Below are 13,297 nucleotides of genomic sequence, written 5' to 3'. Positions count from 1 at the left end.
ATTTATAAAAATTTCTTTCAGTGCATGATCGTACATTTTCCCACCCATCTATACCCACCATTGGAAACGAAATGAAAGTGAACGAAACAACAAACCAACCGAAGAACGAATTTAGGTGTCGAAGGAAAAGAGAAGAAAACCAATACACACGACCAGAAAACTAACAACACCATCCCAAACAGCATGTATAGGAAAGGAGTGAAACCAAAGGCAACAATAAAACACAAGATTTGTTTTGTACACAAATATAAAAAAGTAAACTGATAAGCGATTTATCCTTGTTTTTGACGATCGAAACACGCTTCCACTGCATTCCTCGCGTCGTCATCGCCTCTAGTTGCGCGTGCTGCACACGTGCGGAGGATCAGTTTACATTACAGAATACGCGTTAGAGAGACAAAGTTGTGGTGCACATGCGGGATGAATGGTCAATGCGGGTATAATGTAGACGTTTATCTCTATGTATCTTTATGTATAAAACGGGATATAAATGAACGCGAGTCTATAAATATTTTTCCCTACGCAGTTCGACAGACAGAGAAACCCAAAAACTCACGGAAGAAATAAAAACAAAAAACGCAAGAAAATAATTTACACCGTTGGTTTCTCGTGCTAAGTCGCTTGTTGATCGTCGCGATCGCTCTCCGTTTCTTGCATCAACCATAAAACGAGGCGCGCACCATTAAAATTTAGTGAATGGAAAGAATAAAAGCGTAACACATTACATACACGTTAATACAATGGCGATCGCCGGAGAGGATCGCTCTCGATGGCGCAAAGGTGAAAGCTAATGAAGCAACCGACCGACGGTGGTCGCTTTTGTGCCATTTTCCTCTTACGACACACGCACGTGGAACATTAAGGTTAAAATCATTGTAACACAGTAGTAAAAACACCTAAATACCATTCGAATTACAGTTCAGCAGCCACTTGCGAGCTCGGCTTCGTACGGAAGTAAGTTTACAGCTATTACGTTCTATATTGATTTTTGTTTCTGTTTTGTTTGCTGTTGCCCTAAACACGTTCGCCATTTTGCTTGGTTGATGGGTGCGGAAATCCTTTCCAATCCCGTTTACCGTTCGCTAGTGATGCGAACGGACAGGAAGTATCGCGGAATAGAACAGAAAGGCGGAGCCCTTCGTGGTCAGTGTTAGCAATAAACCCTAATGAAAAACAAACTATCAATTATTGAAATACATCACGAATTGTTCGCAAGATCCTGTAGTAACACAGATAAATGCACTGGGACGCAGTTGATTTTTTTATGCCATTCACGTTCGTTCCGCTTCCTGTTTTCGTCCGTTATGAATTGTTAGTGTAGTTTGTGTGTAGGTTGATCTCCGTTGATCCTCTCCGATTTGTACTTAGAGAAACTTAACTTGTTACACGGTTGTGCGAGAAGTGTTTTCGCTTCCGATAACTATTTAACCAGGGTTGAATAGATTTTTCATGTTGCGAATTAAAGAGGCATTTTCTATCTTCATTTACACCACGTTTTCCATTCAACGTTACTGCCTGAAATACACCAACATTCGGGATCCTTTATATGCAGCCGAACACCAATACACGTAATCAGCATTAAAAATATGCATCCTGTATGCAACCTATCAAACTACAAAAAAATTAATAAACACCATCAGTTACGATGGTCTTGAGAGTTTTTATCATGAATCGAAAAATCGATACAAGGATTATTGATTGCCTGTACGTAGTAAAATAACTTCAAACCAGTCTTATTGAAGGGGAAGCCAGAGAATTGTAGGCTACCAAATCGTGTACGATGGTCGCCGTATCCAGAATCAGTTAATTCCAGAGCTGCTGGATGGATTGCTGATCGCTGAACATTCATCGGCATGCACTATGGCGCGAGCTGCCATCGCCACAACGCCAACAAGGGGTTTCATATTTTGTTTTGCGTTTACAGTCGGTAAAGAAGCAAGAATTTTTTAACATGATGTGTAAGAGGCTTGAGCGTACATGCGGTGTGTTGTTTTGTGTAACCGGCGCTACTAATTAACTTAAAGGGAGCAAATATTACGTATACATAATTCCTGATTCGTCTCGTTCCAACCGTTTGCGGGAAGAACAAGTTGTTGGCGAAAAGGTCGTCATTTGTAGCAATTCCTGACGCGGCTCCGGACTATTTGGGCAAAGTAACAGTAAAGCTTGTTGAAAAAATGCACATCCTGCCGGAGGATAAAGTGTAGTAACGAAAACTAGCCGCTGCCTGGACACAGTTGTTGACCTGCTGGCAATGGGAGATTCAGTCGAAAAGTTGTCCTATCGGGATTGATGCAAGACAAAATAATGCTATTAATTGTCCATCATTTTTCGTGGCCATGCAACGAAGACTGCACGACCAGCAAAAGCTGCTCGTCGGGTGGCAAATAATCATTCAGAATGATGAGGATGCAGTGGGTTAAAATAGTATCAGAATTGAGGAGCTGCCGTTTACTGCGCATTCAATGCAAGTTCTAAACCACTTTCACGAGGAGAAAGCATCTGTCTCACTAACGTTCCACTCGTCTGATGGGGGTCCAAAATTTGCACTGCATTTTCACAGATTATTTACTTATCGCTTTTACCAACCAGTTAGAAACTAAACTAACTAACAAAACAAATAAAAATACCTCTCTGTCTAGGTCTAACTTTTCATTTGTGAATAATATCAGTTGTGATCCACTTGCGATCATTTGGAGAACCCATTTCTGGAGCGCATCGTTCCTCCGCCGAAGGCTGGTGTTTTCATTTGAATATTGTGTTTTTTCTCTTCCGTTTTCTGCTAAAATAAAAAAAATGAAGGAACCGGCCGGCCGTTCCGTGCCATTCATTTAAGTTACAAAACTAAATAAAGCAATAACACAATAATAATACTACGGTGCACGGTGCACGGGGCGCGCGAGCGTTCGAACGACAATCAACGAAGAGGTAGAGGGAAGTAGAGAGAAAGAGAGACAACCCGTATGGGGAAAGGAATCATTGTTTGCCGTAAATGGTTGCGATCAAAGGAGCATGCGGTTTTGACTTAGCTTAATCTTAGACGTAGTACCACACACTCTACAGAGAAACAAATTTGATTACCACACGCACGCACGCACGTACACAGTGAAATGGCCACAAGCACAGGACACAGGTTACTAGAGCATAGTGGGGGACGGTGGATACCCACACACCCCTGTTACGATCCTCGCAGCTGCTCTTTCTCTCCTTCTTCTGTTCGTTTTCGTTTATCGACGACTACTTGATTGAACGCGTTACTAATGTTACGATAAAAATACTTTCACTCGACTTACTGCTATCATTATTTCTACTACTACGGCACTACTACTAAACACCGGCCTATCGCTTCATTTGCCATGCTGTTTTCCTTCCCTGGCACTGCCAGGAATCTATTTTCCTCTCCTCACGCCTCTTCCCTCGCACTCTCTCTGGTTTTCATTTAAATTAGCCATATTCCGTTATCATTGTTGCGGCGCGTTCAATGTCAGTTCGTTTAATTTGAAACGTTTCACAAACGGAACCTGGACTGTACACCGTGGACCACACGCAGCAGGTAATTGCCGCGTGCTGCATCATCAGGGACTGTTTCTGTGCCATTCTTCGGTATCGTTACTGTGAGGCTGCGGGAGGACCACCACACACTCGGCATTCGATCCATGCACGGCAACTGAAGAATGGAACATGGAACGGGATGGCCACGGAAGTTTAGCAGCGTACGATGAGCGCAGCAATGTGCTTCTAGTTAACCATAAGCGTGTGCGATTCCATCGGTGCGGCCGAATCGTAAAGCGTGTCAGTGTCCTGCGTCGGTTCACCCTGCAGCTGGCACTGATTAGTTAGCGTTCCAGCGCCACAATCGCAGAAAAATCTGTCGAAGAATACACGCAAGGAATGGAAGGTCAGTACATGGCTAAGCATTGAGCGGTTCCCGGCTGGGTCCCCCTTCTTACCTATCATGCCGAATGAACTCGACGTCGTGGCCAGAGTGGCAAGTTTTGATGCAATTCACACAAATCGCATTCCGATCGGTGGTGTTGCAGGTATGGCAGCGATAAAAATCATGCATCGGGAACGATGTGTACGACGAGATTTTGTACAAACACTGGCTTCCCGAAACGGCCTTCTCCACCTCGTCCTGGTTGTTGAAAATCTTGTTGCCACCAACGATCGGCTGGACACCGCTCGCCAAGCACAAACCGCCGAACTTGTTATTGAAGATCTGATTGTACTCCAGCGTGGCAGTGGCATTGTTCGTGATCTCGACGCCCGCCGCCAACCCATCGAAGATCCGGTTGCGCTTCAGCACCGGGTGGCTTTGGGTCGAGATGAGTACGCCCGCCTGGGTGTTCCGAAAAATGTCATTCTCTTCCAGGATACCCTTGCCACCGTTAAAGATGCAGATGCCTCCGTCCCGGCCATCGTAGATTTTGTTCCGGCGCAGCGTTGGATTGGAGTCCGTCTTGATCCACACGCCTGCCATCGCGTTGTCGAAGATTTCGTTCTGTTCCAGCAACCCCAGGCCACCGTTATACACGAGCACACCACCGTTCTGGCCGCCCCAGATTTTGTTACCCCGTATTACCGGATTACTACCGGTGCGTATCTGAACACCCGAGTACAGATGGTTGAAGATATCGTTGTCCTCGAGCTTGCCGTGTCCGTTATCGTAGAAGTAGACGCCAACCTGTTTCCCGGAATGGATACGATTCCTCCGGAGCACGGGCGTGCTGCCGGTAGTGATCCATACGCCCGCCAGTGTATTTGCATACACTTCGTTCTCCTCGATCAATCCCTGGCCCTTCTCGTGTACGTAGATGCCACCATGCTGCCCATGGTGAATCTTGTTGTGTCGCACGATCGGATCGCTCGTCGTGCGTATTTGAATGCCGGCTAGCGCGTTGCCATAAATGTTGTTGTGCTCAATTAGGCCGCGTCCCTCGCCAAAGATGTACACGCCGCCTTGATGGCCATTGTAGATTTCGTTTTTCCTGATCGTCGGATTGCTGTTTGACGTTATCCACACACCTGGCACGATCACAATAATAGAATGGATTAGCTTAATGAATTATCATTTTCCTGTGCTACCAAAAGCTAGGTAGAATTTCTTTTTAATCCTGCAGTTCATCTGTTTATCATTCATCTACACAACATTAGGTTGGCAATAACACGGCCTCGGCCTGATCCAATAGATACCATCGAACTTAACCTGCGTACTTACCGGCAAAATTGTTGGAATGGATTTTGTTCTCTATAAACTGGCCTAGTCCGTTTTCGTGCACGTAAATACCACCCGTTTGCCCGTGATGGATTTCACATTTAACCACCGTCGGATTGGCGCCCGCCTTCACCTCGAAGCCGGCTATTCGATTGTTGTGGATATCGTTTTTCTCAAAGTAACCCTACGAATGTCCCAGAGCAAGGATTGATACTTTAGAAGACCGTCCAACGGCAAACTGAAAGAAACTGGAGCTCAGAGCGAGCAGACGTACCATGCCATTGTCGAACGTGAAGATGCCGACGTCGCGCCCATGATGGATGTGATTTTCGCGCATTATGGGACTAGCGTAATTCTTTACCCAGATGCCGGCCAGCGCATTGCGACTGATCTCATTATGCTCGTACGTGCCCTGCGCATAGTCCGTCACGTACAAACCAACGTTCTCGCAGTCACTGATGTCGCAATATTTAATCAGCGGGTTCGCTCCGACGCCACTAACGCAAACGGCTGCCCCAACTGTCAGAGGGAGTGTGGAAATGTGTGTCATAAAGGGGTCGAAACAAAACACAAGATGCCCGACACTTACCGACTGATGTGCTCCGGATGATACAGTGGTCGATCGTGGGACTACAGTTTTCACTCACTTCCAAACAGTAGTGTTTGTGGTGGGGCACCGTGGACGTGACGTCCGGGGAAAACTTTAACGTCATATGGCCCACGTATGCTTGCTTTGCGCCTTCCACGAACATTACGGTCGATTCCGACTCACGCTCGAGGATGATCGACTCGGCCACGTTGCCCGTTGCAGCACCGATCAGTGCGACATCGGAATCGATCACCAAAAACTCGCCCCGGTAGGTGCCGGCATGTAGGAAAATTAAGCTTCCGCCCAGCAGCACCTCTGCCGATCCGAGGCCGACACCGGACCCGCCAACCATCCCACCGGCGGCGGACGTTCCATTGTCATCGCCATTATTATTGCTACCTGCACCACCAGCAGCGCCATTATTGCTGCCACTGTTATTGCTATTGTTGGCCAGTACATTATTGTTGCCACTCCCGCTGCCACCGTTGATTCCGCCACAGCTGGCTGCCCCCAAGGCGCTGTTACTGGCGGAGCTTTTCTCGTCCGCATAGTCCAGCGCCCCTTGCACCGTGTTGAAGTACGCAATCGCACGCCCCTGACAGCGCCGGTCCTGGTAGCCGGGCCGCACGTGGATGCCGCGGTACAGCTGCCGAAAGCTTTCCTTCCACGGATTCGCGTACTCCGATTCGTCCGGTTTGACGAAGCTGAATTTGCACGGCTCCGGATGGAACAGTGGCTGATCGTACTCGTACACGCTCTGGTAGAGCCGCTTCCACAGCTCCTTGTCGTTGGCGATCGTTTGGAAGCGCTTACAGACAAGAGCCACGCGGCAGAGGTCCTGTTCGTACAGGTAGGAGAAGATCGTCAACAGCACCTCGTCCGGCATCTCGTACTGCAGGTAGTGGGCGGCTGATTGCATGCACATTGTGCCGGCAACGGCTACGGCAGCCACTGCCGCGGCGCATGCCGCCATCGGAGGTGACGGGGTGGCGGGTGAGGTAAGCGAAACTACCGCGGCCGTCCCTGTGCGACCGAAGCCCGCCGAAGGGGAAGCAGCACCGGTTGCCGGCAGCGGTTGTTGAGGTTGCATTGTGACGGCGGCCATCGAAGCGCCGCCACCGCCCAGTCCTCCGCCAATCTCATTGCTCGCGGAATAGGTGCGTCGGGGCCGCTTCCGTGCCGGGAGCATATAGGCGGCCGCATTCGGATCGTACCCCATCGACTGATAGTGTGACGGATGGTGGTGGTTGTGGTGATGGTGGTGCGGATGGTGATGAGGATGTAACAAGCTGCTATTGGTGCCACTAATCGCTCCACCGCTTCCTCCTGCCGGCGGTCCAATGCCGTTGCCGGAACCAGAAGAGGACGAACCGCTCGAACATCCGATTCCAATTCCACCTAGCGCCCCACCCGAGGACACCGATGCTGGCACAGTTGACGTCGAGGACGATGATGCCGACGACGACGACGAAGAAGAAGTGGCCACGTTCGTGCAGCACCCCAAGACTACCGATGAGTTTCCGGCCACCACAAGACCCCCTCCTACGGCCGACGGTGAAGAGGTTGTAGTCGTCGGCGTTGCTCCGCCACCCCCTAACCACCCGCCGCTGCCCGCACCAACGCCAGTGGCTGAATCGTGTGCGGTTAGTGGAGACTTTTTGCGCAAATCGTACGGCGAGTTGGAACATTGTTTCACCTCCGACAGCGTCACCGAAGAGACGGCGGCACCGGTCGAGGAGGACGATGCACCGGTTGTGGTACATGTGGTCGAAGATGTGGAGGAGCTACTTGCTAAACAGCCGAAAGCTGTCGTGATCGATGTGGAAGATCCCCCATTGGCTCCGAGGCCGTACATTGAGGCCGACATTGCCGATAGGGACATCGAAACGGTTGAGGAAGATCCGGTCACCGAGACAGATGCGATCGACGATGGATCGTTGCTGCTGGTATTGGTATTGGTGGTGTTGGCATTACCGTAACTATTGAAGGTTCCGCCGGCACCATATCCATCGCCCAGATGAAGCGCCAAGGTAGCAGAGCCGGCCATACCCGAGGACGACGCCACACCACCAGCTCCGACGGTCAAAGTTGACGAGGAGCCGCCCACCGAAGAAGCAGACGAAGAGGAGACTACAGAGCCGAGCGGTGAGGATGACGTTGCGGTGGCATTCGTGGAAGAAGCGTTCGTTGTGGAAGACCCGCTACTACCGCTGCTAGAACTGCTGCTGCTACTGCTGCTGGAGGAGGAACTACTGTTCGATCCACCGACGGAACCGATCGTAGTGTTAACGCCTGTCACGGTGCCGGCTGTTCCACCCGGAGCGGGCGGTGCCGCAGCTGTTACGGCGGGCCCACCACCACCTCCACCACTGCCTCCCCCGTTCGAAGACAGTGCTGCTCCGACATTGGGGGCTGGAATGTTCTGTCCCGGAGGCTCGCACAGTGCTACGGCAAAGAGAAAGGAAAAACCAGAACGACAATTAGTAACCACTCCACATCTGACAGACATTATAAAAAAGGACTACATCTTCTCGCATCCAAACACGTGGCAGCAGAGCCCCAATACATTCCCACGTTACATGCTGGAAAGCGATTCCGGAGGGGGAATCCCGCCACACTTTTCGCTCTCTCCCTTAGGAATCCCTGTGATCGTTGGTGGGCGCCTTGGTCGTGCGTTGGAAGTTGGAGTTTATTTTTGTCTAAACACTGCGGAGTGTCCGAAGATGTAGAAGATGCTCTCCCTTCTTGGTCGTTACCGCGCACACCTTCAGCTGTTTAAACGCCGCCCACTCATAGCGGTCCATCGGGACCACGGAAGCTTGCCGGTAGCTATCGTAGTGGCGGAATAAGGCACTGGTTGCGACTGAGCGTGCACGCGTCCGGAAACTATTAATAATGAGCGTTCAGCGCCTCGCGCTTTGCTGCTCGTTGGACTCGTTCCCTGGTCCGTAAAAACCGTTCAAAAATGCAACTTTGCATCCAACACGAACCCGACTTCCTGCACTGCGATCATCGTGCAACGTTTGTGTTGGGTCGGTGGTGTTCCATTCCGACAAACCGGAAATGTACAAAACGACGTCCCATAAGCAATGTCAACGATGAGCAACTATATCTTAAAAATAATACAACTCAAACCGTTTCTTTGTCAAATTTTTATTGTTATTTATTAGTCAACATCGACCAAATGGTACACCTGGCATGGATTCGTTTTTGCCCACAACGGATCCGGAAAAAAGCTACTTCGTTTCGATAGCACGACTTTCGAAAGCTTATCCTTCGGTATGTTTAATGGTTTTTCGTTTCAACGACGCCGCTTGTTACTGTAATGTATCGGGCGCCAGATTCCCGAGACACTCATTTTCACCGTGCTACGACGCGATGCAATTTTCACACTTTTCCTTCGCCGCACCACCAATAGGGTTGTCACCTCGGTGTCCCATGTACGAAGGGCCACTCTGACAGGAAGGGGGTCAGGGAAAATCCAAGGCGGGGAAAGATAGATAAGTTCATTCCTCTCCATTTTGCATGCTCTATTTTAAAATCTGTTTAAAACTGGCCCCACTCGCTTATGGCCTCTGTCAGTAGCACACTACAGCTGCTGCAGCCCCGGCGGTGTGTACCAGTTTCTCGCTGTGCAAACTGTATATCCGTTTTTATGACAAATATATTTAATATACCGACCGCAGCGTCATGCGCGGCTCGGGGAGCGGTTCGGCTCGGGAGCTGCAGGCGGTGGGTGATGTGAATCAAAAGAGGGATAGAAAGTGTAACATATTTCTTGACGCATACGAATCTCAATTTTCAGTAGCATCTGCCAATGCGAATGGTCCTCAATTACCATCATTTTTCCCCTTACAACCATTGTATGAACAACAAACATCTGTGGTGACACCACTGCCACAAACCCCAATTTACAGGCTAATCAATTGGTTATCAAATTAGACTAGGACACATTAATAATTGTTTTTTCGCCATACAATGAACAAGTATCATTTTCACTTTTTCATTAAATATCATCAGATCTCGTGAGGCATTTTACATTAGAGGGAGCAGGTATCCAGAACAGAAATAAGAAAATCGTAGATCTTTGCTCCACCGAGGATAGGTTTTGCCCATTCATAGATTGCAAACCATTCGAAACAGCTCCCGATGGTCTGCCCGGCGGACCACTAATGTATCGTAAACTCCAGTAATCCATGGCATTCGATTGTCACATGCGAATGATAGTGAAAGATACACGGGCAATAAATGTGTCCAATTAGTGCTTAGTGCGAAACTAGAGAACGCAGTCGGCCAGATAATGCCAATTGCACATGATCGTCCACTGAAGATCAAAAAAAAAGTCAGTTTTTTTATTGTTGTGCCCGATACGAGAGAACCTACTGATGTCCCACCCAACCCGGCAAGGATCCCTGTGGTCACGCCATAGGGGCAGGAATGCATACACAATCTACCTCAGTTTAAATGGCGTTTATCGTACTCACCGGAAGTCCTGGATGGTAGCGGGATTCGATTCCCCTTTCGCCGGGACCGCCGAACGTAGGATCGTGAGGATGAAAACGAGGCGCTAGGCATCTTCTGATTATTTGTTGTTTTACAATTCGACAAATTACGACTTATCCAACCTTGCGCGATTGGACGTCGGATGGCAGTCGATTATGTTGGGTAACGCGTATTATAATCCACGGTGGTGTTGATTTCCGTTGGCGGATTTCCTAGCAAACGTTTAATAAATTCCGGCCGATTCTTGCAATGCTTGCCAATGTATTAAGCAAACTTTCTCGACATCCACTGCTTTCCGTGTGTGTACATCCTGAATTCACCAGCTTCGGATCGGTGTTATCTTGCTCTTCGTGACCGAATTATCTGACAATGATGTGTGATACCAGGCAAGGGTGTTTCTTGGGGATACACGACCAGAAATCAATATTTTCAGTGGAGTGGCCCGGTGTCCCGTACAGATCACCGGCGTTGTTCGATATGGAAACTTGAACTGATGCTGGTTACACAGTACACCTCTCAATGGTCACTGCATTAGTTGGCATAGTAACGGTCGAACAGATCGGTCACCAGGTAGTTTTTACAGTTGAGACGTCTTGCATGATTCCACATCGATTCACGGATTATCATGAGATTGGGCTGTTATGCGAACGGTGAGCTGTTGGCACTTTCCGACATTGCTACTCCGAAGTGAATGCCACTTGGTTTCTCCAGACGATGCTGATCTACTTCGCAAGCTGCTGATGAAAACGCCCACGAAGAGTGCCTCTGCTGCGATTGTTTAACGGTGATATGTTGTTTCAATGTTCGCACGCGAAATGGGAACAAACCATTTTCACCGAACAAATTTACTACGTCTCCTCAACGCGAAGGTGTGCCAATGTTGATTGCTGAAGGAAAAGGCTGGCCTTCCTACAACTTTCCGGATGGAAATTTCGTGCAAAAGGCGACTTTTGTTTGCAGTTGGAACGGGCAGAGCTTTTTTGCATTTGTCCGTTTTCGGTAGCCTTGCCACAGTCGCAGTCGCAGATAGTATTTCTTTTCTCCATTAATTTTTTTGGGTCGTTTCTCTTTCACAGCTTCACCGAACAAAGGGCACAATGCGATGATGGAAATGACGTTTGCAGTGACAATGTTGCCATCGGCGCGGCCATGTTTTAATTTTTAAACATCGTTTTGTTCAGCTGCTCTCGGATCCTGCTCCAGCTCCTGATTCTGCTGTCGCTATTCTTGTTGGTTGCATCCGTAGATCGTTGGCCTTTCTTCGTAGGAAATTTTCATTGATCCTGTCGCTGCGGTCGCTGCGATGCGATGTTGCACTGCTTTCCGCTGCTCCCCCGCCCACCTGTGTACCTCCGCCCGATACGCTTTCCTTCACCAATCCATTTTCACACACAACTGGCTCCAATTATTCGTCCCGAAAACGACTATCGAAATCGAGATGAATCGTACTGTCAGCCAACCCTCTAAACGGAGTATGCCGTGCCGTGGAGAAACATACGCATGTACGTACAAAAGGTGCGCACCGTTACACAAACACCAACGAAGCGGAGGAAAATACTTCAGCCTGCACGATGCGCTTGGCAGCCACACTCACTCGCTGTCTCTGTCGCGCGGGACTCGATCGGTCTCGTTTGCGCTGTGGCAACCCTACCAGGTCCATGCGCCCGTTGCCTTTCCAAAAACACAAATCATAGGCACGCACACTTCGAAGCAGCAGTCACAGTCCGTGTGCCCGTAAGTCCTAGCTTTCATTCCATCCCCGCAGTCGCACACAGTCTCGCTCACTCGGTCGGCTTCGCGCTGGCTCGCCTTGTTTCACTTCCTCATCGCTCTCATTGCTTACTTCCCTGCCCTGCGCGGCGATGCCCCACTTCCTTACTCTGCCCCTGGCGATCCCTTCTTCCACAAGCGCACTAAGCCCTATCCAGACACATACCATACACAAAAATCTTCCTCTGTTTTCGCCCAATTTTAGGCCCTAAATTCACAGTAGCACGCGCGAATGACACCACAATCACACGCCCGACATGTTTCTGCCCCGGTAGCCGAACGGTGCGAAAATCGTGATGCAAATTGCATAATTTTCCACAGACTTTTCGCACACGACTTTTCAACACCTTCGGACAGAAGCAGTCAAACACAAAAGATTTTCAGGCTGAGGCACCGCTACAACGGCTACCCGTCCCTTACGCCTACCCGCAGGGGTGCGGTTAATTCCAAACGCCACTTTGACGTCCGGCATCAGCGTGCCCAACGGCTGTGGACGCGTTTCGTTTGGTCCGTCGTCGAAATTTTTGAATTACGTTTCGTCAAAAAAGAACTGTTGATATTTGGGTTTGGTCTAAAAAGAACTGTTGATGACGGAACAGTTCCTTTTTTCCCTCAGTTTGCTTTTGGTTTGATTTGGCTTCCAGCTAACACCCTTTCGGCACGTGTTGCGGTAGTTTCCTAGTAGTTGGAAGTTCTCATTCCGAGGATCCCGACAAACTTGCACTTGTTTGAATTTGTTCAGATTTGTAGATCTGCGTAAGTGTAAAAATAAAATATAATTTATTGCACTTGAAGTACAGTTGTGGTTTTACATTCGAAATTATTTATTTTCTATTTCTATTTATTTTCTACAGAAGCGCAGCTGTTTGGCATTAATCTGTAACGTCAAAACCATTAGGTTACGCCTCATGTAGCCCTCCAGTAAGAGTTTTTTGACACCCAACTCAACGAAACGAAGAAAACTCAACGAACGAAGGTAAACATTAACGAAAGAGAACGCTAGGGATGGTCATGCAGCAAATCCATTATTTTCGCGGCAGATGCTCGCTTTTCGCTTTTCGCCGTTATCTCGTGAAGTATCGATCGCACAGTTTCAAGTTTGGGTTTATTTTAAAGCAGAAACTTCACACTTTAAGAAATGCTGTCACTATTTGCTGTTTATTCCGTTCAGTTGGGAGTTATCGCGTACTAACGGTGAACTAAGAGCAAATTCGGTACGT

The 13,297-nt window shown here is 48.7% G+C and overlaps 1 protein-coding gene across 1 annotated transcript; it reads right to left on the bottom strand.

The window, feature by feature from the left end:
- Nucleotides 1-3,253: 3,253 nt before the first annotated feature.
- On the bottom strand, nt 3,254-10,379 carry LOC131209483 (F-box only protein 11). The gene is made up of 6 exons (XM_058202560.1): nt 10,289-10,379; nt 5,805-8,249; nt 5,490-5,734; nt 5,219-5,399; nt 3,951-5,025; nt 3,254-3,868 (listed from the first exon to the last, which is right to left on the bottom strand). The coding sequence occupies exons 1-6, from the start codon at nt 10,377-10,379 to the stop codon at nt 3,739-3,741; spliced, it is 4,167 nt and encodes a 1,388-aa protein (XP_058058543.1). The 3' UTR covers nt 3,254-3,738.
- Nucleotides 10,380-13,297: the final 2,918 nt, after the last annotated feature.

The sequence above is a fragment of the Anopheles bellator genome, chromosome 2 (genome assembly GCF_943735745.2).
Source record: "Anopheles bellator chromosome 2, idAnoBellAS_SP24_06.2, whole genome shotgun sequence".
Taxonomy (NCBI): domain Eukaryota; kingdom Metazoa; phylum Arthropoda; class Insecta; order Diptera; family Culicidae; genus Anopheles; species Anopheles bellator.
The sequence above is the reverse complement of the archived record's forward strand: the minus strand, read 5'-3'. Positions and strand labels throughout refer to the sequence as shown.